This window comes from Solanum tuberosum, unplaced genomic scaffold (assembly GCF_000226075.1).
Source record: "Solanum tuberosum cultivar DM 1-3 516 R44 unplaced genomic scaffold, SolTub_3.0 scf00290, whole genome shotgun sequence".
Classification (NCBI taxonomy): Eukaryota; Viridiplantae; Streptophyta; class Magnoliopsida; order Solanales; family Solanaceae; genus Solanum; species Solanum tuberosum.
Window position 1 is genome coordinate 154,563 of NW_006239226.1, and position 27,984 is coordinate 182,546.

A 27,984-nucleotide genomic window follows, 5' to 3' on the forward strand; every position below is an offset into this window, starting at 1 on the left:
TGTTTTAGTTTTTTTAAAGAAAAAAAAGCAGCGATTTTTAATTTTAAAAAAAAATATTATTTTTTACAAAATCGCTGCTGTGGCAGCGATTTTTAATAAAAAAAAATAAAAATTTTTTTTAGACGAAATCGCTGCTAGGGCAGCGATTTTGTCATTTTGTCAGAGGAAAATCGCTGCTGACGCAGCGATTTTGCCCTTTTGGCTAAAATAAAAAGTGATGTGCCCTTTTGGAATTTTTGACCATTTTTTTTGCCCTTTAGGCTCTGGACTCCATTATAATGTATTGGGTAATATCCTGTAAACGACAAGGCTAGCTCACGATGGATTTGGGATAGTCGGAAGGAATTGAATTCATAACCGAACATGATACTTACTTGGTGGCTTAATTAAGAAATAAAATTTCATCTATACTATTAGTTATATTTTTTTGGTATGATATTGATAAGCGCTTGATCGTAACATAATGATTAATTCTTTGAACTACTTTATAATATCCCTCTATTGTCAATTTGTTCATCTTACTTTCCTTATTTTTTTAAACATGTTTTAAAAAAGAGTATGTACATCTTTACTAATTTGATATTTTTATTTTTAACTTGTCATATGATATTATTATAATATCTCTAATTTAAGACAATAATAATCTAAAGTCTTTTATACTTTTTAAAACTTTGTGCAAGTAAAATTAAGACAACTTAGAAGCGAAGGCAGTATATTGTGGTGACTATTAATTAGTTAATATATCGACTCCGTACAGCTGAATTGTCTATATTCCTTTAATAAATAAAAAAGAAACAACTATAGATACTTTGTTCGAGAATATATATATATTAATTACCATCATCTTATGAAGCAATTTTAAACTTTCACATATAACAAACATAAAAATCATATTTATATGTTATAACTATAGTTTGAATAATTGCGCTCCATAGCAAATTTTATGTTTGCTATGGAGCTTTTGATTTGTATAATTTTGCTACAAAACATCCAATTTTTATACAAATTGTTCAGTTTTGTATAAATTCATTTATACATTGTAATTTGTATAATGAGATCTGTATTTATATAATTATAAGTGTATAGGACGAAAATATATGTATTTATATTTGTATATACACTTTTCTCTCGCTTTATACAAACACAAACGCATTTTATACATTTTATACCGAAAATGTATAAAATGACTAATTGTATACCGAAAATGGCTAATTGTATATGGAATCAGATGGCAAAAAAAGGGAATGTTTGCTGCGAATTACAATTAAAATAAACTATGTCTATAACATTTAATTTGAATTTAGTAATTTGCTATTTCATACAATTTTCCCTTTTAAAAATGCATGTAAGTCAAATAATGCTAATTGACTGGTAATTTCTGGTACTTATTAATTATTGACATATTCTTTCGAGGAATGATTTGATGTATCTAGATATATGGTAGTTATAATTAAAAAATATTATTGGTATTATATAAACTGATCGATCTTGAGCAAAGCCTAAGAAATCTTGTCTGTTTCTTTTACTTTATTAATAATACATTGGTTTCTTAATCAACAAAGATTAATTAGAATCCATGTTTTTTAATCCTTTATTTTATGCAACCTATGAAATATAAATTCGAAGTGAGGGGGAGGAATATGTACGGTAAATTCATAGAGCTTTGCCCTCCTCTCCTCCCAATGTCTTATTTTGTCCTCTCCAATACAATCTCACCCTCCTTTTGTTTTACTTCACCATACTCCACACCTTCAAAAACATATTATAACTATCTAGTATGTGAGTTTTTCACGTGAACTATCACCAAATATTTATCGAAATACATTTTAACTATCAGTTGTTTAATCACAATTGTTCAAATAGGAAAAAAAAATAACTGATAATTGAGATGTGTTTTGATAAATATTTGATCGGTAAAAAACTCAGACACATGATAGTTCACGTATAAAACTTAAAAAATCGAGATACTTTAATTTTAAATGTGTTTTTGAACTTAACTTTAAGTTGACATTTTTTTTCTCTTTAAATAGCTTCACATCTCTTCAATATTCCAAACCCCAGAACTTCTTACTTAGTAACATCTCTTTCTCTCAAAGGAAAAAAAGAGAAGTAAGTATTTAGTCTCTCAGCTTTCTTTAAATATCAAAAAATAAAATAAAAAATGGCCATCACTAGAAAATCAAATTACAAGTTGCCACAAGTGGCAGTATTAAAGCAAATTATGAAAAGGTGTTGGAGTTTAGGTAAGAAGCTGAACGGGTACAAGTACAACGACAAGGACTATACTCCGATTGACGTACCAAAAGAACATTTTGTAGTTTACGTAGGAGAGGATAAAACTCGATACATCGTACCTATTTTTTTTTTAAGTCACCCCGAATTTCAATGCCTCCTTCGTTGCGCTGAGGAAGAATTTGGCTTTGATCACGACAAGGGCATCACCATTCCCTGTGAAGAATTCATTTTCCAATCACTCACTTCCATGATCCACTAGTGAAAGAGTTTGAAAGAAAAAAACATAATGCGCCATTGTCCACAAAAAAGACAATGCAGGACATTATATTTTTAAAAAAAACTTCATTTTACTAACATAATACCATTGTGAACTTCTTTTGTTATGAAACTTTAATTTAATGTAATGATTTAATGATAATCCGTATGGATTTTATAATCCAAGTAAAACAAATATAGAGTTACTAATGAAATGTGCAAAGATACAATTAATCCCATCAAAATAATTTACAAGAGAAGACGTCTCAAATTCTTTTACACACATATTTCTTGTTCTTACACTTTAAACATTTTTTTTAATCAAAACAAGGACATGGCATCCAGAGTATCATATCTGAGTTCATATATAAGAAATCATTGACTTTTACTCAAACTTTATATGTATGTATTAAAGTATTCATAAAATATCTTAAAATATTTGATTGTGAATTCAGTTATTATTGTATATTAACTTGAGATTGTTGTAGGAATCTGCCTTTGTATGCGGTTAGTTGCACTAGTGTGCTCTTATTATCACCGATTGTATCGTATATTATTGTGATTATAAATAATATGGATTCCACACAGCTGAATTCTCCTTATTCCAAATGTAAACTACGTAACAAGGTGTACTTTCTTCGAAAATTACCCTCATTTTAAAAAGAAATTTAGAAAACAAATATAAGTCAAATAATGCTAATTTCTTGTACTTAATTAATTATCATGCATCATATTCTGTAGAACACAACCCATTGTTCGTTAAAAACATTGTTAGTATCATCCAAGTATCAAGGTGTTTGTTCGTTGTCTCATTTGAAAGCAAACCCTCTATATATAATCTTTGTTTCTTTTAATTAAGAATACGTTGGTTTCTTCTAATTAATTAAAACAAAGATAAATAAAAATGCAGTTTAATTGATAAAGAACCTAAGTTGGAGAGTAGTTTTCTAAAATTAGTTGACTTAACTATGGTTATTATATATGTTAATATAATATAATTTTGACCTTTAAACTTTAAATAAGACACATGTCTCTCATCTAGACGTGCACTTGACGAAATAAAGGAAAGGGGGTAATGGAGGGAAGCCGGATCTGTTGGGGGATCATAAGTTGGGGGATATTTTATTGAACAGTACGAAATCTACGCAATAAATGTGTTTATCGATCTAGTCGTAGTCGCACAAGTAGGTCAACATCCAGAAATGAAGAAAAAAAATGGGTATAAATAGTTGTTGAAAATTCCTTAATCCCAAGTACAATCAAACAAGTAGAGTATATACTCATTATTTCAAAGAAACAAAGGGCCCGTATGCATGTTAGTCAATCTATGCGCACTGCGTGACTCATTCGAGGGTGGCATTCCCAATAAGATTTTATTTATACCTAAGACTCGAACTTGAAATTTGTGGTTAAGGATGAAACTGTCTCATCACTGCACTACAATTCACGTAGATAGTGGTATATTATTATTATCGATCGTACAAGTATCAAGGTGTTGCCTGCCTAACTTTTGTGTTGTCTTGGGCAAGTATCACAAGGTTTATTTTTTTAATTTATGCTACCTATGAAAGTGAAATTCACCAAGGAATATGTACGGGTAATTAAGTCCTGGAGCTCATAATTAAATCATGTAATTAAGTCAAATTAAATAATTCTAGTTGACTGGCAATTGGCACCATGATATTCTTTAGAACAACCATTTTTTGGTGAAAACAATAATGTTAGTGTTATCCAAATAGTTTTTTCTTTTTTTAAAAAACTTTGATTTGATTTCTTTTAAAACAAAGATAAATAAGAATCGTACAATTTGGTCAACATCTTGAAATACGATGTAGTGAATGAATCTTTCAACTTCACCTAGAAATTACCCAAACTCCACAAAGCTTGCCTAGGACAACTCTTAACCAAAAATAGGTGTGTTTCGACATAAGTGATTTATCTCATAGTAGATTCTAATTTTATTGTGGTACGACAAAATACAATTATTTTCTTGCACCCTCTGAGACCTCGAACAATATATTTGAAATTCTTTTAGTGCATACTTTATTTGGGAAAGTCCAACTATTAAAACTGGTAACATTCTTTTTGAATCGTAATCTACTAATAATGCATATATTAGCGTAGATTATTTCTAGCCATATCAATTCTTTGGGATAAAAGATGCGATTTAGGGTTCTACTATTATAATAGCTACGAGAGAAAAATATCCTTGTTATAATTGTAGAACCCCGACATCATGTAGTAGAAATATCGACATTAAAATATACTGAAAACATGGTTAAGCAAATAAAATGTATCTCCTTATTTATTTAAATTTCTAGATGGGTTGATCACATAATTTAACATATTATGATAGATATTGTATAGGGGTTTCGATTTCAAGTGTTTAAAGTCACCTATTTTTATTTTACGTGCTTGACTCATAAAAAATAAATAAAGACAATGACTCCAGGACTTTTATCAAAATAAAAAACGCAAACATGTACTTCTTGACTCCTCATTTGTAATATCATCACGGATCGGAGTATATTACAAACTCTGTGGTGATCAGCAAATATTTAATTTTCTCTAGCTCTTATTTTCTTCATGTTTGTTAGGTAGCAAGAGTTAGGTACTTTATTAGGATTAGTAAGGTAAGACCTAGACCCCCTTGCTTGTACTTGTCCCTGTTGATATTTTTTATTTTTAATAAAAGGCCGCTAGACACTGTTTAGTGGTAAATTTGCTTTAAAACAAAAACAAAAAAACTTCTTGGCTTCTTGTCATCGGTTTTTATCGTATATAAGGAGTTCTTAACTGTTATTATTAGTAAATAATAATTTATTACGTACAAATTTATGTCATTCCGTATGCCTGATTAATTAATTATCCCAAGTGCAAAACTAGGGGTACTTTTATCTTTTAGCACATCGCACATTTTTTTTTAATGATAATTGACTGGTATTTTCTTGTACTTGACATCGTATTTCTTCGAGGAATGAATAGATTCTGTAAATGATCGTTGATTTATTGGCGTTTTCTTCTGCTTTGTAAATATCTAATTTCCTGCCTACTTTCTACCTCATCACGTTTTGATTTATTTATATTACTTTCGTTTTTTAATCCTTTTCAAAATGAATGTTTCTCCTTTTTTGGGGGTTTAACTTTTCACATGACATAAAATTAAAAGATTTAAAACTATTTTGATAGGTTCAAAAGTATATTTTACTTTTTTAAAACTCCGGACAGTCAAAATCAAACAATCAAATTGAAATAGAGGAAGTATCATATATGCAATAACAATCCATTGGTTAAATAGTTGGCTCCCTAAGTACATAATCTTGTACAAATACATTGGTTTCTTCATATATAAACAAAGATAAATAAGTTTGGATCTTCCTCCATAAATAGCTTCACATCTCTCTATGCCAAACACTACCTTACTAGTACTTTAATACTAGCATAAAGCTCTCAAATTTCTTCAAGAAAACATACAAAAATGGCAATCAGAATATCAAACAAACTATCACAAACTGCAGTTTTGAAGCAAATTATGAAAAGGTGTTCGAGTTTGGGTAAGAAACAGGGCTATGATGATGTAGATCACCTTCCCATCGACGTACCAAAAAGACATTTTGCAGTTTACGTTGGAGAGAACAGAACTCGATATATCGTACCAATTTCTTTCTTGACTCACCCTCTGTTTCAGTGCCTCCTACAATGCGCTGAGGAAGAATTTGGCTTCCATCATGACATGGGAATTACCATTCCATGTGAAGAAGTTGTTTTCCTAGCACTAACTTCGATGCTCCGGCACTAACAAAATAGTGAATATTAAGTTAGGTGTAAGATTTTTTATTTTTTTTGAGTGAATCAAATTTGTAAATGGAATAATCTTGGAATTTTTTTCTTGCAGTACTGGTGAATGTCTCGAATTATTTCCTATTTATACAAAAATCTCTCAAAGTTTATGGTATCATAATCAACACGTAGTACAGTAAGATATTTGATAGAATTATTAAGGTGGAATGACCCAGGAGACTCATGCACTTGGCTCCGTTTGTCAGTTGAACCTTTTTACTCATCATTTTGTCAACCAAACCCTTAAACTCATCAGAACACAATATTTTAAATCCCTCTGACTATTGACCGAGTTTATGTGACATTAATATTAGTGAGTTTGAAATATGTGTGATTACACGCGCTTGAAAGTGAGTTAAAACAATATTTTACTTTAAACAAAATTAAAAAATAAGATTCATCTTCTTCAACCCTCCTTCACCCACGACTTTCTTCTTCTCCACCAGCCTCCCTCCTCTACCCCTCACCACAACCCTCAACTTTCTTCTTTTTCCAGTTCGTTCTTCTTTCTCCAGCCCCACATTCACTCTTCTCCGTCTTTTTTTATTTTATTTTATACAAATCGATAGCCTCAACTTCTTCTAAATTTTTCATTTTTTAGGTTTGAAAACTATTAGTATCATTATTTTATTACTCCCTCCGTTTCAAAAAGATTGGTCTGGTTTGACTTGGCACGAAGTTTAAGAAATTAAAGAAGACTTTTGAATCTTGTGGTCATAAATTAAAGTTATGTCAAATGTACAAAATTGCCCTTAATCTTGTGGTTTTAAACATGCCACGTGGAAAACAAAAAGTAAAATGTTACCAAAAAAAGAAAGAGATCATTTTTTTTAAACCGACTAAAAAGGAAAGGAGGTCATTCTTTGTGAAACGGAGGGAGTAGATGGTTTCAACGAGGAGATGTGGATAATGTGAAGGATGATTGTGACTATTGAAAATTTTAAAACTCCATTGATAAGCTTGGAAAAGCTTAAAAATAATAAGTGGGTCTTATAAATTTGTAAAATTAATTAAAAATTTCGATTGGGCTTCATAGAGTTTGTGTTGGTGAACTTGTAGTTGAATTTACAAGTTAAATCGAGAAGAATTTGATCTAATGGGTATGAATTTAGTACTCAATTTGTGACCAAATAGGAAGAAGATGACTATTTGAAAAGTTTAAGAAATTAAAAAATTGGTCTATTTTTATTTTTATTTTTTTACACTTAATTTCGTACGTGGCACTAAAAAATGATGTGGAATTCCACGTGTAATCGCGTCCATTTCACGCAAACTGACCGGAGGAGAAAAGGGCTTAAAATGTTGTGTTCTGATGGGTTTAAGGGTCTAGTTGGCAAAATAATGAGTATGAGAGTTCAACTGACAAACGGAGCCAAGTACAGGGGTCTCTCAGATCATTCCGCCAATTATTAAATATCCAAATTTTAACCAACAAATCAGGCAATATTTCGAGTTATATCTTGGCCAAAGTAGATAAGTTGAAATTTGAATGGTTCAGAACTACAAAATAAATTTATCTTCAAGCATTTAGTTGAGAGAAACAAATTTTGGTATCTGTATTCATTGAAGTATTTTCTTTAATTTGTGAGTAAAAAAGCACCAAACTTTGTGGTGCTAAGACTCACTTCTAACTAATCAACTGTACAAGATGGATTTCCTTAACAAAATTGTGAGACCTATAAAAAGGGAAAAAAATTCTCAACTATATTTTTAAATCCTAAAGTGAGAAGTGATGTGAATGAAGATGTCCTCTGAGCAGGGAATTGTTACACCACCCATTGGATGATCGAAGCCAAATTCTTCCTCTGCTTGACTTAGCAAGTCTTGAAATGAAGGCTGACTCAAGTATGATATCGGTATCACAAATCTCTTCCTCTGCTTCTCCCCAACATATACAACAAAATGACCCTTGGGAACATCCAAGGATGTTGATGACTTCTTGATTATACGAGGAACGCGAATAGCCATGATCTTTTAATTAAGATGAGCAAAGTATGAAGATAAAAAGATTACTTAAGATCCTGAAAGCACAAGAAAGTTGAGTAGTTTTCTTGTTTTGTAGAGAGTTGTGGTGGTAGAAACTTAACCAAACATGTTTATATAAGGAAATGGCAAGTCATAAAATCTCATGATTTGTGGTGAAGAGAATGACATCTCAATAACCACATGGCTCTGTCTTCCAACTAATTGACATGATTAATTACTTTAGCTCATACAAGTTCAACATGCAACGGTTGGTTGGTCCTACCTCTTTCTCATAATGAAATCAGTGGATTATGATGATTTGTGTACTCCATTAATATAATGTAAGAAGTATCACATGGTTTTGTTGTCCAACTCGTTATCAAGACTTTAGGCCCATTGTTTTTATAACATGATTGAAAACACAGCATCAAATTGATAACAACAGGCAATCGTCCTGTAATTATTCAGGTCCGAACCACTTGGTCTGCAATTTAGAAATAAATTTACTTGTAAAATATGACAACTTGTCTGGTCCCTCATGCTAAACTCATTATGTAAGATCAACTTTCCATATTCAAATTATCGGAGTTATTTCAGCAAATGTAGAGAACATAGACGATGTTTACTCACTATCAACCTGTCCCAATGCCTTTATAGTTTCCAAATTTCCATATGAAGAGTATAAATGGTAAATTCCTTCTCACTTCCTCAAGTGATCAATGAACATATTCTCACTGCAAGGAATTGTGAGACCACCCATTCGATGATCGAATTCAAATTCTTCTTCATCTAGTCTTGAAATAAAGGTTGACTCAAGAATGATACGGGGATCATGTTGGGTTTTATTTGTCCTGAATTTCTTACTATAAATAGGTTTTCCTTTTAGGAAAATGTTTTGGATTGGCTAGTCCTTTTATGGTAGGAAAAAGTTTTGGACTCTATAAATAGAGACTTGTTCCTTCTAACTTAATCAACATTCACAATGTAGTCTTAAGGGCTTTAAGAGTTTTGGTTAGGAGGAGAATTTGTGGGACACAAGCTTGATACGTTATCACTTGTGTGAACCTCCCATGTATTTCGAGTGAATTGGTAGAGGTTATTTCTCTCTATATTTTGTACTCTCATATTTATAGTGGATTGCTCATCTCCTTTCTGGACATAGGTCGATTGACCGAACCACGTTAAATCTTTGTGTCTTTTGGTATATTTCTCGCTTGTCTTCTTACTCGTGGTCTTTCAAGGTTTGCTTTGCTAGCTTCTGCATTACACCTAATTATTTCGGTCCTAACATATCACAAATCTCTTCTTGTGCTTCTCCCTGACATACACAACAAAATATCCTATGGGAACATCTCTAGATGTGGAAGATTTCTTGATTATAAGAGACATACGAATAGCCATGATCTTCTAGTTTAAGTATAGATGAGAAGAACTACTAAAGACCTCAAAAGCAGAATTTTTTTCTTTGAATGCTTTCAAGTTTTGCTGAGAGCTGTGGTGGTAGACACTCTTGAAATGTGTTTATATAGGCCAAATAACAACTCAAAATTTGGCCATTTAAATTGTTTGCGCACCCACATCATGCCATTTATCCATGATTAAAATGTTTCGTAAAATGTATTAAACAAATGTCGAATTCATATGTTAGAAAAAAGCTCAATTATTTGAAGTTAATGGAGACGTTTCTCACTAAAAATAGACTTATTTCAACTGTCTTTAATTTGTAGCTGAAATAATACCATTGCGTCACTAAAAGTTATGTTGATTCGAATATAAGTTTACCTTTTGTACCTAATTATCTGAGGAAATTTTAAAAACAACTTAACTGTTCTTTGGATGCACTATATTTATTCGCTCTAATTATAATCTTTGTCCATCACAAATATAAAAAATATAGTTAAACAGGAATATAAACAACCAAAAAAAAACAGGGGCACAAAACCACAAAAAATTACCGTCAAACAATGATATAGTAACAAAAATGTATCCCATACCTGAAAAAATAATTGCCCCATCAGGTTTCTCAATCTAACCATTAGAATTATAAATAATTGAATATAATATTTATTTTTTTACAATATCAGATATTCAAAGGATAAAATAATTCTGAGAAAGGTAGTTCTACCACAATAATTTTGATCCGGTGCCTCAATAAAATATATAATTAAATTATAATTTATAAAATCAAATTATTTTTGTAAGTGTAAAATAAGGAAACCTGAGTTTGTATGGGAATGGGATTTACAATTTTTGGAAACTTTTTTCCTTTTTTTTCTTTCAGATTCCGAGTTGGCTTAGGAAAGTATGGGAATGGGATTACAGTTTTAGGAAACTTTTTTTCCTTTCAGATTCCGACTTGGTTTCGGAAGTTAAAAAAAATGTCTATATAAACTCAATTCCTAACTCTGTTTCTGTGCAACCAAATTCTTAACTTTGTTTCTCTTCTTTGATTTCTTTTTAGTAGCAAAAGCAAAAATATTTCAGTTATGGCAGTGTATATCAAGTATAAAAGTTGTAAGGATTATGATTCAATACCAATTCTTGATCATTTTATTTCTGTTGGGAATTTGAAATCAAAAATATTTGAATCCAAGCGTTATGGTTGGGGTAAAGATTTCGACCTTCTTCTCACCAACGTACAAACTAACGAAGATTATGTTGATCATGCCACCTTGATTCCTGCAAGTACAAGTGTTTTGATTCGTCGGCTTCCTGGATTACCTTGCTGCCCCATACTAATTAAAGAGGATCCCAAGCAAGTGGTGTGTAAACAGGAGGAGGTTCATTCAGTTAAAAAAGAGTCCAAATATTCTCAAGACGATGATTTTGGCGATGATGTGTATGCAATTCCAAAAGTAGTAATGCCAAGTCAATTAGGCAATCCAGTGCCCACTAGTACTAGTAGTATAATCAAGAATTCAATTGTCAACATATCACTTGAGTATAATAATAACACAAGATCAGCTGGCTTTAGTGTTGGACAAGGTGGAATGGAACGGAAAAAACCACCACCGGGGTATGTGTGTCATCGATGCAAGGTGCCTGGGCATTTCATTCAGCATTGCCCTACAAATGGTGACCCCAATTATGACATCAAGAAAGTAAATGCAAGTGTTGCTGTTTTGATGGCAGCTTTTACTAAGGAGGTTGAAGGATCTTCTTCTTCATCGTCTTCTAAGCGTTCCTATAGAGATATACCAGCAGAGCTTCACTGCCTATTGTGTAAAGGATTAATGAAAGATGCAGTTATAGCGAGCAAATGTTGTTTTAGTAGTTTCTGCGACAGATGCATAAGGAATCATATTATGTCCAACTCTGTTTGCGTATGTGGGGCTAGAATATACTTGTTGATGCTCTCTTGCCTAATTTGACTCTAAGAGCCACAGTAAACAGAATCTTACAGTCTTGTAGGACACGGGTAGAAGAGTTTCCACGAGCTGTTGAAGAAGTAAATATGAAGAAACCAAGTGAATGATGTTAACATGCAATGGGGTGTTGAAACTAGAAAATTAGGTTTTAAAAGGAATAAGTGTGAGATGAGCAGTGAGTTTTCAAGTGTAATTACTTATTGAGGGGTCAAAATATATACCACATTTTGTAATATTATCGAATTCAATACATTGTTTATTTTTCTCTAATATTTTTCCTTTCAAGTTAGATTAGTAATTTTATCTGTTTGATCACACATAATTTGATATCTCCTCTATATTAGTTACCTTAGAACGCGGCATATCAAGCAAACTACATTAATTCGAAAACGAAAGTCTTATTTCAAAGAATACTTTGCAAATGAAGTAAAACAACGGGTTAGAGATTAGACATTGATGGGAAAATAACCTATATGACAGAATTGAATACAGAAAACTAGCTTAGACTAGTGCCAGTTTTAGCCGTGACGTTCTCCAACGCCTCAGGAGTCTGTTGAAATCTATCCTAATGTAGATACAAAGTCCTATCCAAACTAAACAGGCCTTCATCAAAGTTTTCATTTTGAATCCGAAAAATCAATTCTATCCTAACGTAGACTTAAGCACTTGAGAAGCTCCAATTCCCATGTTATAAAGAAATGAAATCATGCAAACAAGAATTCTGAAAAATCAATTGACGAAAGAATGAATCTGAATAGATTTCATTATGTCTTTTTAACATCAGCTACTGAAAATTACATTCAAAAATGGGATCCACGACAAATAGCCCCCTCTATCTAATTTTCAGTAATGTGTATTGAATAGTGAGTCTCTCCTAACTAGAAAGGTTACTTCTTTACAAAATTGTGAAAGGAAAAGCCTCAGAACCTACTCAAGCGAGAAGTAAGATTAATGAACACATCCTCACTACAGGGAATTGTCACACCGCCCATTGGATGATTAAAGCCAAATTCTTCCTCAGCTTGACAAAGCAAGTCTTGAAATAAAGGTTGGCTCAAGAATGAAATGGGGATAACAAATCTCTTTTTCTGCTTCTCCCCAACATAAACAGCAAAATGGCCTTTCGGAACGTCTCCAGCTGTAGAAGTCTTCTTGATTATACGAGGCATACGGATAGCCATGGTCTTTTAGTTCAATATAGATGATAAAATAAGGAAGGAAAGAACTAGTAAGGACTCTGAAAGCAGAGAAAGCTTTTTGTATGTTTGGTGAGTGTTGTTATGGTAAACCCTTCTTTGTATGTGTTTATATATCAAGTTGTAGAATTCTACTGATGTGCATTGAATAGACATTATGTGAGCACCAGCTAAAGACAGTAGCACCTGAAGTATAACATGGTTTTGCCTTCCAACTCATTGTCATACTATTTATGCAAACTCTCATGTGTCCACTTATATAAAACTATAAGAGAAAACAAATCAATCATATAGAAGATTCAACTGGTAGAGAGGCATTTGTTGTACTGTTGATTGACAATATCACATGGTTTTGCTACTCAACTCATTGTCAAGTATATATGATCTTAGTCATTGCTCTTCAATATCAGCAGTCCCTACACCCCCAGTGTTTTTCAGGACAAGATAGAGAACAGAAGATTTTTAGTGATCAATTTGTTAACATTGAGTCATTGTCAACAGCAGGATCTTTTGAGATCGATCAGAATGATGCTAACAGGTAAAATTTACAACAATCTGACCATTTGCTTGGTCCCTCAAGCTAAGTCATTATGTAGGATCAACTTTCCTGATTAAAATAAACCAAGCCATTTCAATAGATTTTGCGAAATGTTTCCAAATAGTAGAGAATAAAATATACTTTTTACTGGCTATCCATGTTATGCAAATCTCCATTAAATTATGAGTCAGTCAAAACTTTATTATTGCTAGAAATTTTGAGTTCATATTCAAAAGTCTAGATACTATTTCTTATAAAGAGTTCATAAAGTGTAATTATCATTTTAACCAATTGAATGAGTTAATGCCACTTTAGAGGACTAGATTGTAGTTCATTCGAGTTGAGCAAAAAAATTCTATTGCAATGAATTGATTACATCAATGTATGGAAGTAAAAAGTTTCATTACTTCAATTTCTTTTGAAGTAGATGTGTCCTTAGTCTACCTAGTGTTTCTTCTAACTCTCAACTGTACACAGTGGAGTTCCTGGCTTACTACAACTATACAAAATTGTGTAACAAAAAATATGGGGACAAGTTTCCTTCTCACTTCCTCAATCGAGATGTGAGATCGGTGAACAAATCCTCACTGCAGGGAATAGTCACACCACCCATTGGATGGTCGAAGCCAAATTCTTCCTCAGCTTGACTAAGCAAGTCTTGAAACAAAGGTTCACTCAAGAATGATATGGGGATCACAAATCTCTTTTTCTGCATCTCTCCAACATACACAGCAAAATGACCCTTAGGAATATCTCTAGTTGTGGAAGACTTCTTGATCATACGGAGAATAGCCATGATCTCTTAGTTTTAGTATAGATGAGAAAAAAAGGACTGTAAGGGAACTCAAAAGCAGAGAAAGCTTTGATGTTTGCTGAGTGTTGTGGTGGTAGATACCTCTTTGGATATGTTTATATAGGAAATGGCAACTCATATTGATGTGTATTGAATAGGAATTTGTGGGCACCATCAGAAGACAATGGCACTGAGGTATCACATGCTCTTGCCTTCCAAGTATTGAAAACTTTGTGGTGTTGGTTAAAGAACAATAGGCCCTACCTTATTTTGAAACTTGGAAGAGCCATTTGGATTGGACATCAGTTAAAGACAATGATATATTAGTAATCACATGGTCCTGCCTTCCAGCTAGTTGACATGATTAATTGCTTTAGCATATATAAGTTCAAGTTCAATAGGTCCTACACATTTATTTCCTATAGGGAACAAAGGATCTCTAAGAATCAAATCCATAAATATTGCTGGTAGCTTATGAGGATATCTAGGAATTAACCATACCCCAGATGCAAACTTTGTGTCCACTGACAATATTATTACAAGATCAGAACATAAGTAAGATGGAATTTATAACAGACTATGTGGCATAGGAATCTTAGAAAGAGACGTTGTAATCTCTAATGCTTTCATGATTAATAAGAATGCAGCCTAAGATAATCTTCAAAAGTGGGTGAAAGAAATGAAGCTAATTAACTGAAACATGCACTAGGAAAATTCAGCTCTTATTCAGGTCAGGGACAAGTGGCAGGAATGGTTTACCTTCTTTTAACTCCCCATCGCGTGTACATGTGCACTCCCCTTGAGCTTGCAATTTGCTATTCCAGATGTTAACAAGTTCCCTTTTCACACTTGGCCTGAAGAGAGAAACATCAGGTCGTGTTTGTTACTGACATATTTAATTGAGATAATATCTGAAAGAGACCTAATAACCCTCCCAAGAAATTGGATAACACTACCTTTCATCACAGAAGTAACCGTCACCACAACTTGGAGTGAAAGATTGATCACATTGATGGGATGACTGCTGTGGAATCTCCCAGCTGATATCTTCTACAGAATGATGCAGTCTACTAACTGCTATAGTTTCCGCACGAAGGAAAAGAACATTAATTAGTTGCACAAGTTTTCTGTCATCATACTTCTTAACAGTTTACACTTCTATAATGAAACAATAGTGAGTTTCTCAAGGTTCAAATCCCAGAGTTAGGTACTACAATCTGAACATTGCTTGGTCCCTCAAGCTGTCATTATGTAGGATCAACTTTCCTGATTAAAATAAACCAAGCCATTTCAATAGATTTTGCGAAATATTTCCAAATAGAGAATACAATATTTTTTTACTGGCATAATATGTGTCTGTCGATGCAAATCTCCATTAAATTATGAGTCAGTCAAAACCTTATTATGGCTAGAAATTTGAGTTCATATTCAAAAGAATAGATACTATTTCTTATGAAGAGTTGATAAAGTGTAATTATCATTTGTACCAATTGAATGAGGCATGCCACTTAAGAGGACTAGATTGTAGCTCATTCTGATTAACAAACCATGAGAGTTGAGCAAAAAAATTCTATTGCAATGAATTGATTACATCAATGTATGGAAGTAAAAAGTTTCATTACTTCAATTTCTTTTGAAGTAGATGTGTCCTTAGTCTACCTAGTGTTTCTTCTAACTCTCAACTGTACACAGTGGAGTTCCTGGCTTACTACAACTATACAAAATTGTGTAACAAAAAATATGGGGACAAGTTTCCTTCTCACTTCCTCAATCGAGATGTGAGATCGGTGAACAAATCCTCACTGCAGGGAATAGTCACACCACCCATTGGATGGTCGAAGCCAAATTCTTCCTCAGCTTGACTAAGCAAGTCTTGAAACAAAGGTTCACTCAAGAATGATATGGGGATCACAAATCTCTTTTTCTGCATCTCTCCAACATACACAGCAAAATGACCCTTAGGAATATCTCTAGTTGTGGAAGACTTCTTGATCATACGGAGAATAGCCATGATCTCTTAGTTTTAGTATAGATGAGAAAAAAAGGACTGTAAGGGAACTCAAAAGCAGAGAAAGCTTTGATGTTTGCTGAGTGTTGTGGTGGTAGATACCTCTTTGGATATGTTTATATAGGAAATGGCAACTCATGCTGATGTTGTATTGAATAGGAATTTGTGGGCACCATCAGAAGACAATGGCACTGAGGTATCACATGCTCTTGCCTTCCAAGTATTGAAAACTTTGTGGTATTAGTTGAAGAACAATAGGCCCTACCTTTTTTGAAACTTGGAAAGAAGCATGATTCATTACAGAATTTTTAAGAAGTGATGAGAAGTCATAAAATCTCATGATATGTGATGAAGAGCCATTTGGATTGGGCATCACATGGTCATGCCTTCCACTAGTTGACATGATTAATTGGTTTAGCTCATATAAGATTAAGTTCAATAGGTCCTACATATATTTTCCTATAGGGAACAAAGGATCTTTAAGAATCAAATCCATAAATATTGCTGGTAGCTTATGATGATTTCTAGGAATAAAACATACCCAGATGCAAGCTTTGTGTCCACTTATATAAAAACTATAAGAGAAAAGAAGTCAAAAATATGAAAGATTGACACGGTTTGCACTGTTTATTGACAATAGCACATGAAGTATCACATTGTCTTGTTGCTCAATTCATTGTCTAATACTCCCTCCATCTCATTTTATATGAGGTAATTTGACTCGGCACGGAGTTTGAAAGAAAGGAAGACTTTTAAAACTTGTGGTCCAAAATAAATGTTAGAAATTTGTGTGGCTGTAAATCATTTCATTAAGGGTAAAATAAACATTTTATAGTTGAAATGTTATTTAATATAGAAATGTGTCATTCTTTTTGGAACTGACTAAAAAGGAAAGTAAGTCACATAAATTGGGACAGATAGAGTATATATGATTTTACCCAGCAGACCCCAGTGTTTTTCATGACAAGATACAGAACAGACTATCTTTAGAGATCAAATTGATAAATTTACTGCAATAGCTGACAACTTGTAGGATCAACTTTCCGGATTAGAATAGCCCTTGTTATTTCAATAGATTTTGAAAAGTGTTACCAAATAGAAATGTTTATTGACTATCAACATGTCTGTGTTTGCAAATGTACATTAAAATTACGAGTCGTTCAAAACCATAGTATTGGCAGAAATTGGAGTCCATATTCAAGAAAAGTATAAATATGGAGTATATATTATTAAGAGTTAATCAATTTACATCCAGTTTCTATTGCATTCAGTTGAACTCAGTACTTCCACATTACTGCAGAATGGCAGATCTAGTACATGTTGAGTTATACTTCATTGTATGATGGACACTACCAAGTGTATTTGACTTATTTGGAACCACTAAGTGTAATTATTACCAATAGAATGAGCTGTGGGACTTTAGAAGACTAGATTCTGACTAACAAACAATGAGAGTTGAGCAAAAAATTTCTGTTGCAATGAATTGATTACATCAATGTATGGTATAGAATGAAACCATGTAAGTAAGAAGTTTCATTACTTCAATTTCTTTTGAAGTAGAAAAATGTGTCCTTAGTCTACCTAGTGTTTCTTCTAACTCTCAACTGTACACAGTGTCTATCCTGGCTTACTACAACTATACAAAATTGTATAATTAAAAAATGGGGACTGGGTTCCTTCTCACTTCCGCAATCGAGATGTGAGATCGATGAACAAATCCTCGCTGCAGGGAATAGTCACACCGCCCATTGGATGGTCGAAGCCAAATTCTTCCTCAGATTGACTAAGCAAGTTTTGAAATAAAGGTTCGCTCAAGAATGATATGGGGATCACAAATCTCTTTTTCTGCATCTCCCCAACATACACAGCAAAATGACCCTTGGGAATATCTCTAGTTGCAGAAGACTTCTTGATCATACGAAGAATAGCCATGATCTCTTAGTTTTAGTATAGATGAGAAAAAAAGAAGGATTGTAAGGTTACTCAAAAGCAGAGAAAGCTTTGATGTTTGCTGAGTGTTGTGGTGGTCGATACCTCTTTAGTTATGTTTATATAGGAAATGGCAACTCATGTTGATGTGTGTTGAATAGGAATGTGTGGGTACCAGCAGAAGACAATGGCACTGTAGTATCACATGCTCTTGCCTTCCAAGTATTGAAAACTTTGTGGTGTTGGTTAAAGAACAATAGGCCCTACCTTATTTTGAAACTTGGAAAGAGCCATTTGGATTGGACATCAGTTAAAGTCTTAAAGACAATGATATATTAGTAATCACGTGGTCCTGCCTTCCAGCTAGTTGACATGATTAATTGCTTTAGCAATAGGTCCTCACATATTTTCCTATAGGGAACAAAGGATCTCTAAGAATCAAATCCATAAATATTGCTGGTAGCTTATGAGGATATCTAGGAATTAACCATACCCCAGATGCAAACTTTGTGTCCACTTATATAAAAAGGATAAGAGATAAAAAGTTGGCTTATTAAAATTCAGAGCCAGAGGGAGTATTATATATGCAAAGAACAATCCATTGACCATTGGTTAAATAGTTGGCTCCCTAAGTACATAATCTTGTTTGCTATCTTTTACAAGTACATTGGTTTCTTCATAAACAAAGATAAATAAGTTGGGATCTTCCTCCATAAATAGCTTCCCATCTCTATATCCCAAACACAACCATTTGTACTTTTTTAGTAGCATTAAGCTCTCAAATTTCTTCAAGAAAACATACAAAAATGGCCCTCAGAAAATCAAACAAGTTATCACAAGCTGCAGTTTTGAAGCAAATTATGAATAGGTATTCAAATTTGGGTATGCTGAGATTTATATTTGCTAATGAGTCCAACCAAATGATCCCTAAGAGAAACAATCATTCAAGTAAATGAATTATAAGGAAATTCATGAGAAACCAAAAATGGCCGATAATGCGAAGGACAAAATAGACCTGATCAGTTACATCAGGTGCTTTGCTCGCCACAATCGGAATAAACTTCTTGTCAACATGTTGGAGAACTTTGGCACCCTCCGGGCAGTTTTTATCAATGGTATCAGGAACCAATGAATCGCCAACAAAATGCAAGACGCCAGAAGTGACATTGAGTATAGTATCTAGATTCTTATGATTCTCTGTTCCAGAACTGCTCTGCATCTCATACTGGAAAAGGTAAAAGTTCATCATCTTGTCCATATAGCTAAGGTACTCAACTGTAATCTATGGACGGAAGTCCCTCCATTTTGTCCCAGAATCCAAGAAACTTTGAATAAACATAAGCAAGATCCCTACAAAGCTAATGAAGGCTGTGGAAGCTTACTGTAGGAGCTATATATGGGATTAATGTGATAACCAAGAAGGCCTTGGTGTCCTGGGAGAGAGTTTGTACCCCTAAATCCATAGGTGGACTAAATCTCATCAATCTCAACTTATGAAATAGAGCGGCAATTGCAAAAAATCACTGGGACCTTGCTCACAAGTTGGATAAGCTACGGATAAGGTGGATCCACTCTTATTATATAAAATATCAGCATATCAATACTATGCCTATTCCACAACAAGCTTCCTGGTTGGTAAGGAAGATAATTTAAGCAAGGACTGTGATAGACCAGAGTCAAATAGTTCCCAAAGGAACTAGCAGTATCATCAGGCAAATGTATATCCAGCTTATTGGCCAACAACCAAGAATCGAATGGAAATGTTTTATGTTTAAAAATGACCCAAGTGGCAAAGCCATATTCACTATGTGGCTGCAGTTTCAGAATAGATTACTCACCGGCTATAAACTGTCGAGTTGGGGAATGGATGTGGGAAACACTTGTGTATTTTGCCAGGGACATGATGAAAGTAGAGATCATTTGTTTGCTGAATGTTCCTTCAGGAGAAATGTATGGAGCAGGCTATTGATGTGGCTACACGGTCGACCACACAAAGCAATGACGTGGCAGCAACACTTCACTTGGGCAATGAGGAATGCAAAAGGTAGACCGTAGAAGCAAGGATTTTTAGAGTGGTTTATGCTGAGATAATCCATGGAGTATGGGGGGGAAGAAACATGCGCATATTTCAGAAAATAACTAAAAGACCTGAAGATATTGCTAGGCACATAGCTTACACCTGTAATGTTCGAGCCAAGATAGAGGCCAAAGCCTTTCTACAAAATTGTAGGTTCTGAGACATGATGATACATCAATGCTATAGAGAAGAGTGTTCGTAGATCATAGGGGGACTAGGTTCCTAGGGAATAGAGCTAGAAGTTTTTTTTTTAGTTTTTTTTCCTTTCCTGACACAGCAAGCTGAGTTGCAATGCTGTGGTTTTGTAAAGTTTTACTTGGTGATTAATAAAATATTAAATCCCTTAATTACCAAAAAAAAGATGTAATCTGAAAGAGACTGTGTGGCCTAGGAGACTTAGAAAGAGACATCGTAATCTAAAATACTTTCATGATTAATAAGAATGCAATCTAAGATAATCTTGAAAAGTGGATGAAAGAAATGAAGCTAATTAACTAAAACATGCACTAGAAAAGTCGGCTCTTATTCAGGTCAGGAACAAATGGCAGGAACGGTTTACCTTCTTTTGACTCCCCATCGCATGTACTTGTGCAATCCCCTTGAGTTTGTAATTTTCTATTCCAGATGTTAACAAATTTCATTTTAACACTTGGCCTGAATAGAGAAATATCAGGTCGTGTGAATTACTAAAATATTTGATTGAGATAATATCAGAAAGAGACCCAACCCTCCCAAGAAATTTGATAACATTACCTTTCATCAGAGAACACACCCTTTACCACATTTTGGGTGGAAAATTGAGCACATTGATGGGATGACTGAGTGGAAGCTCCACGCAGATAGCTTCTGCAGAATGATGCAGTCTCCTTACAGCTCTAGATTCTGCACGATAGAAAAGAACATTAATTAGTTGCACATATTTTCTGTCATAGTTGATTATTAACACAAAAAAGCACTCCAGGAGAAATTACCTGGCATGAGCACATCATAAACAGTTTAAATGTTGTTATTTCCTGCTGCCTTTCTTGAAGACTCAGTTGTGGCAAAGAACTTCTTGTCTTGGTAAAATGGAGGAGCTGAATGACTTCTTCTACTCTTCTTCTTCCTTATAAGCTCATCTGTTTTACCTCGATTTCCTGCGACAATCCATTTATGTGAGTCCCCATCCACCCTAGAGGAGAACATAGCTCGTGGTAGCAACTAATTTTAAGATTCTCTTCACCAAGAGAAAGCATGTGTCAAATCATCTCAATCATAATAGAATTAAGAAGGACCTGAACTATAAACATCCCATGGATCAAGTCCCCTATACTGGCCATACCAGTTTGCCCAATTACAAGTAAAACCTCAAACCAAAAAAATGAAAGAACACCCGTAAAAAGATACTAACAAACACAAACCGTCAAACAACTTATCAGTTGAGGAATGCATGCAACCCTATAGACTACGACAACCATTCCAAGTTATGAACATAATCATTGTCAGTCCAATATTTTGCAAAATGATTACCATATCATTCTCTCCTCAGCATCTGTCCATCTCGTGAGACACCAGATCCTTCAAAAGAAAGTACCAACTTCAGGTGATGAAGTAAAATAATAAATTGAGCAGAATTTTATACATATCAAAATGCATTTAGATCGACGTCAAAGAAACTAATAGTTACCATTGTCATCCACCTTCACAATTCAGGTCCCAATGTCTATAGCAACAGATACCTGGTGGAAAATAGAAACTGGGTTAAAGTTCAACTTAAGAGTACACAACTTATAAGAATAACGAGCAAAAAAAGAGCAGTCCTACAAGGGAGTAAATCTCATGGAGAAAAGAAAGTGTTGTTATATAAGAATATTCATTTGGAAAAAAAAAACGCTTTGATACTAGAATTGAGCATCATACTAAGAGGAGAAAAAGTATATCAATTTTCATATAAAGCATATGCCCTTGTAATCAGAGGTAGCAAAAATAGAAACATAAGAATTCATTGAAGAGCCTCACTGATCAGTGCCTTTTGTGCAAATAGTCCAAGCTATTAAAATTGCATTAAAGCACGACTTGCCATATTCTCAGCAGCCCACATCTATTGATCCTCTAAACATTAACAAAATCAGAAAACATAAAATCCCCCATTCTCTTACATGACACAATTTACAACTTATAAGAAACAATTGAAATCAGAAAATCTAGACCATGTTCATTTCAAAGATGAAAATAAGTCTAGACCATGTAAAAGAAAATGACCACTGAGGGTGTATACGGAAGTCTGTCCAATCGGGTGTCTTCATTCAAAATACTACAAATCACTTCTTATAATTAAACTACTTATTTTTTAAGAATTGTGCCAGTGGGGCCTTCAACAAGAAAAACTCCACATCTTTCCATTCATTGGCTTCATAATTCAGTTATAATTAAACCAAAAACAACACCACGAGTATATTCATGACTTCATAATTCAATTATATAAAAAGGTTCACCTCCATGTGGCGATCACTTTCATCTTTGCCAGTGAAAGAAAGGCCAGCATCTTCAAATTGCTGCACCATATCAGGATCCACCTACATAGCACAGGATAAGTTTTTAGCATACATCCCTTACTAAAGAAATCACATTTTATGGTCTACATATAATTATTAAACCAGTCCACCTAGATGTGCAATAGTTACACCACAGTTCCAAATTTAAAGAAAAAAAAAGGCGGTGAACCTCATATCTATGACGGTGCCTCTCATATGCAAAGCTCCAGTTGCCAAATCTGAGAAAGATATAGTTAAGCCACTTGGTAATATCAATGGGAGAAATCCTCCAGAATGGCTTCAGAAACTTATCAACAAGCATGCCCAATGTATGCAAAAACAATCTATTAGGAATTTCAAGAAAACCAGAGAGAAAAGCCAAAGAACCATATCATTTTAAAAAATACTTGGTCAGAAATCAAAAAGTCAATAAACAAAGTGTAGAAAAGATGACTTATCACATCTCTTTATCCATCAATTTGGGGCTGCATAGGTTCACTGTTTAAACACCAGGACCTGAGAGTTATCCTGAAAGTTCGAATGCACCAACACTTGCATTCAATTTATTAAGGGAACTCAGATGAATTCCAAACCCACTAGACAACAGCAGGTCATCCTCACTGCATGTAAATGAACAAAATCTAAGGAACTAGACAGGAAATCCTTAAGTTAGGTGGTGTATTAAAGACGAACCTTTCAATATCAACAATTTTGAAGGAGGCACTGCGATGCACAAGGGAGATTCCTAGCAGACTCTTTTGGAGAATGCAAGACCCTACTTGGACTTCAAGATTATATATGCACACCAAAAGATCAATCAGATCAGAGTACAGCTTTAGAAGTAAAGTATGTAAAGCAATATTTTTTACTTGTTTGATTTTGAGAAAACTAGAAGAACTTGGAGTGCATTTGCTTCCTTCGAACAGGTAAGTTGTAAAATACATCACGAACAATTACTGCAAAAAGAAAAAACCCTAGAAATTTCCTTATTAGCCAGCAGCAGTCAACTCAATTATCAGGTAGGCTTATACAAAATCACCTGTTATACCAACATCTTGTCTATAATCATCAATTCCAAGGTACAAAACACTTGCCATCCTGTTAACAATGGCCAGATAAAACTTCAAAGACCAGGTTAGTAGTTTTATACCTATCCTAATGTCGACTACTTACTATAACTCAAAAGAGTTTTACCTTCAAAACCTTACAATATCTATTAGGCCTCCCATGAGATTTGGTAACAATTCCAACAAAGAAATATCAGAAATAGAGCTAAGAACCAACTTGTCACCACAAGATATTCTTGAAAAACACATCAAAATAGCTTCATCAGATTAACACAATCAGTATCAATGGTGCCAGCAAAGGGAGTTAAATGCTGCACATAATCTCTGCCAAATTGATTGCATATCTACCATGGAACAAAAATGAACAAGTGACATGTTTTTCTTTTTTTGTGGCGATTAGTCAAACCAATCCTCTCTTAACCTACATATGGTACAACAAAGTAGGGGCAGGTGATGACCAGCACTTTTAACAAATAGCATGTCATTGAAGTCAATAGTTTCCTATCCAGTTCATAGCAGAATGTCTACAGAATCAGACAATGTAATCAGTTGAAACAAAAATCAGTAATCCTAAAAAGTGCTACAGTTCTCAAGTTTGATCTAGTCCATGGTCTGCAGTCGAAAACTAAGAGAAACCAGATGCAGTCCTCTGGTTACATGTGCTCCCACTTCCTCCACTCATCAAAGAGATACAAGAATTTTGTCACTTCCTCAGAGCCTATTCTAGCTTTTCCTTAACCCCCTCATTCTAATTAATGATTTATAGTATTTATTAAAACTGTTGGAGCATTAGTGTAGGTGTTAAATGTTCAAATGAAGTTACTTCCTCTAAGATCCAAGATTAATATATTTCTCTTTTTTTATTACTCCAAAGAATAGAAAAGATACTAACTCAGTAACTCTAACCTGAAGGAGGGAAGTTGATATCTTTTGACAGAAAGGATACATAAAAAAGTATACTCATTCAAACTACTACAAATCAAAGTTAGGCTACAATTTTCCATTTTTTAGAAACAATCAAAAGTCAAAAAGTCTACAATTGAGTGTCTTCATTCAAAATACTACAAATCACAACTTACTTATAATTAAACAAATTAATTTTTTTATATAGTTGCGCAGTGGGTCCTTCAAGAACAACTCCACGTTCTTTTTTTCAATTCCAGTTTCTCAGTTAAAAAAATTCTTGAACATCCTTAACATACACTGACAGGATGAAAACATAACTTGCTTTTTTTAAAAAAAAAAATTTGAAAAAAACAACTTGTTGAAATTTTCTTAAAAGTTCAACATGCAAAATCGATTTCTTGAATTCCAACATCCAAAATCGAGTTCTTTGGAAGAATATCAAGATAATGAGAAGAGTACCAATAGATAGATCAATTGATTTAGGGTTTAGGGTTTTGATCGGACATCATCACTTGAACCATCAAGAACATCAACAAGTTCAATGAACTTTTCTTAAAAATTAAACGCATAATCGAATTCTTGAATTTTCCTCCTTTTTAATGGAAGAATTCCCATGAATCGTGATAGATTTTCCGATAGCCGGTAGCTTAAAAGTTCCGACTCTTTTTCAATAGGCGGTCGGAGGGGTGAGTTCTTAAATGCGCACTAGGTACTCTATTTTATAGTTATAGAACCAGTTAATACACGCGGCTGAAAAATAGAACGCGGAAAAATAACTACTTAATACAATTATTTTTTTATGTTTTTTTAATAAGAAAAAATTATTCATTGAATGTGAAATTTGTTATTATCATCATATAAAACTTATGTAGTGGTTTTGAATGGTTATCCCATAACAAAATATTGGACCAAAAAAAGGTCTGTCCTTGTTAACTTTGAAATTCAATACGATTAGTAATAAATAATTTCACCCACATTATTTTTGAATTTTTTTTTTCCTACAGAATTCTCTCAAAACAAACCCTAACATAAATACATTTCATAAAAACAAATCCAAAGACCCACATTCGTTTCCCAACCCCAAAACAAATTGAAACATAAATCCCAACAAAATATCTCACCTTAAATTTCTCAGAGGTATTTGAAGGCTTCCAAGTCAAGTCATATAACGATTTTGGATAATTTAGGTTCAACAAAAATAGGGATATATCTGAGATCTACTTTGCTTCTCAATGTTAGAAGAACTATCAAAACACATAGCTATGTTGTTAAGTAGTCTATGTATTGGAGAGAAAAATGAGAGACATACCAAATATTAGCCTTAAGTCAAGTCAAGGAGAATCCATAATGTTGAGAGTGTGAAACACGGCTAATGATAATCACAAAATTTAAATGTTGAATAATACTTCTACTTAACAGTTATGGTTATCATTTCAAAAACAGAAACGAACTCTAATTAAAATTATATACTTATATTATTTAACTTGTGCAAAATTTTAATAGAAAGTTATATACTAAATTAATATTTTATACATATTAAATTAAATAGATTTAAAAAAAAATTAAATATAAGAAAAGTTGTATATTAGAACTGTAGAAGAAAAGTGTCCACGAGAAGACTTTAGTATTCAAGATAACGTAGACTTAGTGCTTCAGAAGCTCCGATTCCGCTGCTATAAAGAAATGAAATCTCTCAAACAGTTGGCGATCTGAACAGATTTCATTTGCTAAAAAATGTGGTGTATGTCTTTTTGACATCAGCTACAAAAAAATACATTCAACAATTGGGACTAGGACAAATAGCCCCCTATTTCTACTTTTCAGTGATGTGTATTGAATAATGAGTCTCTCCTAACTAGAACTAGAAAGGTTACTTCTTTACAAAATTGTGAAAGGAAAAGCCTCAGAACTTACTCAAGCGAGAAGTAAGATTAATGAACACATCCTCACTACAAGGAATTGTGACACCGCTCATTGGATGATCAAAGCCAAATTCTTCCTCAGCTTGACTAAGCAACTCTTGAAATAAAGGTTGGCTCAAGAATGATCACAAATCTCTTCTTTTGCTTCTCCCCAACATAAACAGCAAAATGGCCTTTCGGAACGTCTCCAGCTGTAGAAGTTATCTTGATCATACGGATTGCCATGGTTGTGTTGTTCAATATAGATGAAGAAATAAGGATCGGAAGAATTAGTAAGGAAGAGAAAGGTTTGTGTGATTTCAAGTTTTGGTGAGAGCTGTTATGTGGTATGTGTTTATATCAAGTTATAGAATTCTACTGATGTGCATTGAATAGACATTATGTGGGCACCAGCTAAAGACAGTAGCACCTGAAGTATAACATGGTTCTGCCTTCCAACTCCTTGTCATACTATTTATGCAAACTCTCATGTGTCCACTTATATAAAAACTAGAAGAAAAAACAAATCAATCATATGTAAGATTTAACTGGTGGAGAGGCATTTGTTGTACTGCTGATTGACAATAGCACATGGTTTTGCTACTCAACTCATTGTCATTGCTCTTGAATATCAGCAGTCCCTACACCCTAGTGTTTTTCAGGACAAGATAGAGAATAGAAGATTTTTTTAAATCAATTTGATAACTTTGAGTCATTGTCAACACAGGTTCTTTTGAGATAATAACAGGTAATTCCCATTAGTAACAAAATTTACTGCAATCTTACCATTATGTAGGATCAACTCCGTATTCTATCACATTTAGTTGCACTCAGTACTGACACTATACATCTTGAGTTATACCTCACCGCCGCTACCAAGTGCAGCTAGCTTCATTTGAAACCATTAAGTGTAATTATCACTTTTACCAATTGAATGAGTTATGCCAATTTAGGGGACCAGATTCTAGTTCATTCTGATTAACAAATGATGAGAGTTGAGCAAAAAAATTCTATTGCAATGAATTGATTACATCAATGTATGGAAGTAAAAAGTTTCATTACTTCAATTTCTTTTGAAGTAGAAAAATGTGTCCCTTAGTCTACCTAGTGTTTCTTCTAACTCTCAACTGTACACAGTGGAGTTCCTGGCTTACTACAACTATACAAAATTGTGTAACGAAAAAATGGGGACTAGTTTCCTTCTCACTTCCTCAATCGAGATGTGAGATCGATGAACAAATCCTCACTGCAGGGAATAGTCACACCACCCATTGGATGGTCGAAGCCAAATTCTTCCTCAGCTTGACTAAGCAAGTCTTGAAATAAAGGTTCGCTCAAGAATGATATGGGGATCACAAATCTCTTTTTCTGCATCTCCCCAACATACACAGCA

At 33.7% G+C, this 27,984-nt stretch overlaps 6 protein-coding genes and 1 long non-coding RNA gene across 19 annotated transcripts; 3 read left to right on the top strand and 4 right to left on the bottom strand.

The window, feature by feature from the left end:
- Nucleotides 1-2,161: 2,161 nt before the first annotated feature.
- Nucleotides 2,162-2,494, top strand: LOC102604002 (auxin-induced protein 15A-like). The gene has a single exon (XM_006359647.1). It carries the CDS (start codon nt 2,162-2,164, stop codon nt 2,492-2,494), a length of 333 nt encoding a protein of 110 aa, XP_006359709.1.
- A 3,474-nt stretch (nt 2,495-5,968) lies between these two features.
- On the top strand, nt 5,969-6,289 carry LOC102604338 (auxin-induced protein 15A-like). Its single transcript, XM_006359648.1, has one exon. The coding sequence runs from the start codon at nt 5,969-5,971 to the stop codon at nt 6,287-6,289; it is 321 nt and encodes a 106-aa protein (XP_006359710.1).
- Nucleotides 6,290-7,868: 1,579 nt separating this feature from the next.
- Nucleotides 7,869-8,406, bottom strand: LOC102601542 (auxin-induced protein 15A-like). Its single transcript, XM_006359556.2, has one exon. The coding sequence runs from the start codon at nt 8,296-8,298 to the stop codon at nt 8,041-8,043; it is 258 nt and encodes an 85-aa protein (XP_006359618.1). The 5' UTR covers nt 8,299-8,406; the 3' UTR covers nt 7,869-8,040.
- A 2,375-nt stretch (nt 8,407-10,781) lies between these two features.
- LOC107063078 (uncharacterized RING finger protein P8B7.15c-like) lies at nt 10,782-11,770 on the top strand. The gene is made up of 2 exons (XM_015314493.1): nt 10,782-11,540; nt 11,633-11,770. The coding sequence occupies exons 1-2, from the start codon at nt 10,782-10,784 to the stop codon at nt 11,768-11,770; spliced, it is 897 nt and encodes a 298-aa protein (XP_015169979.1).
- Nucleotides 11,771-12,916: 1,146 nt separating this feature from the next.
- Nucleotides 12,917-25,398, bottom strand: LOC102601878 (uncharacterized). 13 transcript variants are annotated; one of them, XR_001475066.1, is made up of 12 exons: nt 23,912-25,398; nt 23,757-23,815; nt 23,411-23,673; nt 22,908-23,337; nt 22,679-22,759; nt 21,871-21,922; nt 21,714-21,761; nt 21,176-21,420; nt 20,958-21,086; nt 20,764-20,858; nt 15,147-15,264; nt 14,760-15,044 (listed from the first exon to the last, which is right to left on the bottom strand). It is a non-coding gene; the product is annotated as an uncharacterized lncRNA (long non-coding RNA). The 13 variants fall into 13 exon arrangements; XR_001475065.1 differs by having other exon boundaries at nt 23,411-23,691; XR_001475060.1 differs by having other exon boundaries at nt 14,758-15,044; nt 23,411-24,019; nt 25,150-25,398.
- Nucleotides 13,738-14,709, bottom strand: LOC107063085 (auxin-induced protein 15A-like). Its single transcript, XM_015314505.1, has one exon. The coding sequence runs from the start codon at nt 14,191-14,193 to the stop codon at nt 13,942-13,944; it is 252 nt and encodes an 83-aa protein (XP_015169991.1). The 5' UTR covers nt 14,194-14,709; the 3' UTR covers nt 13,738-13,941.
- LOC107063084 (auxin-induced protein 15A-like) lies at nt 15,746-16,910 on the bottom strand. Its single transcript, XM_015314504.1, has one exon. It carries the CDS (start codon nt 16,199-16,201, stop codon nt 15,950-15,952), a length of 252 nt encoding a protein of 83 aa, XP_015169990.1. The 5' UTR covers nt 16,202-16,910; the 3' UTR covers nt 15,746-15,949.
- Nucleotides 25,399-27,984: the final 2,586 nt, after the last annotated feature.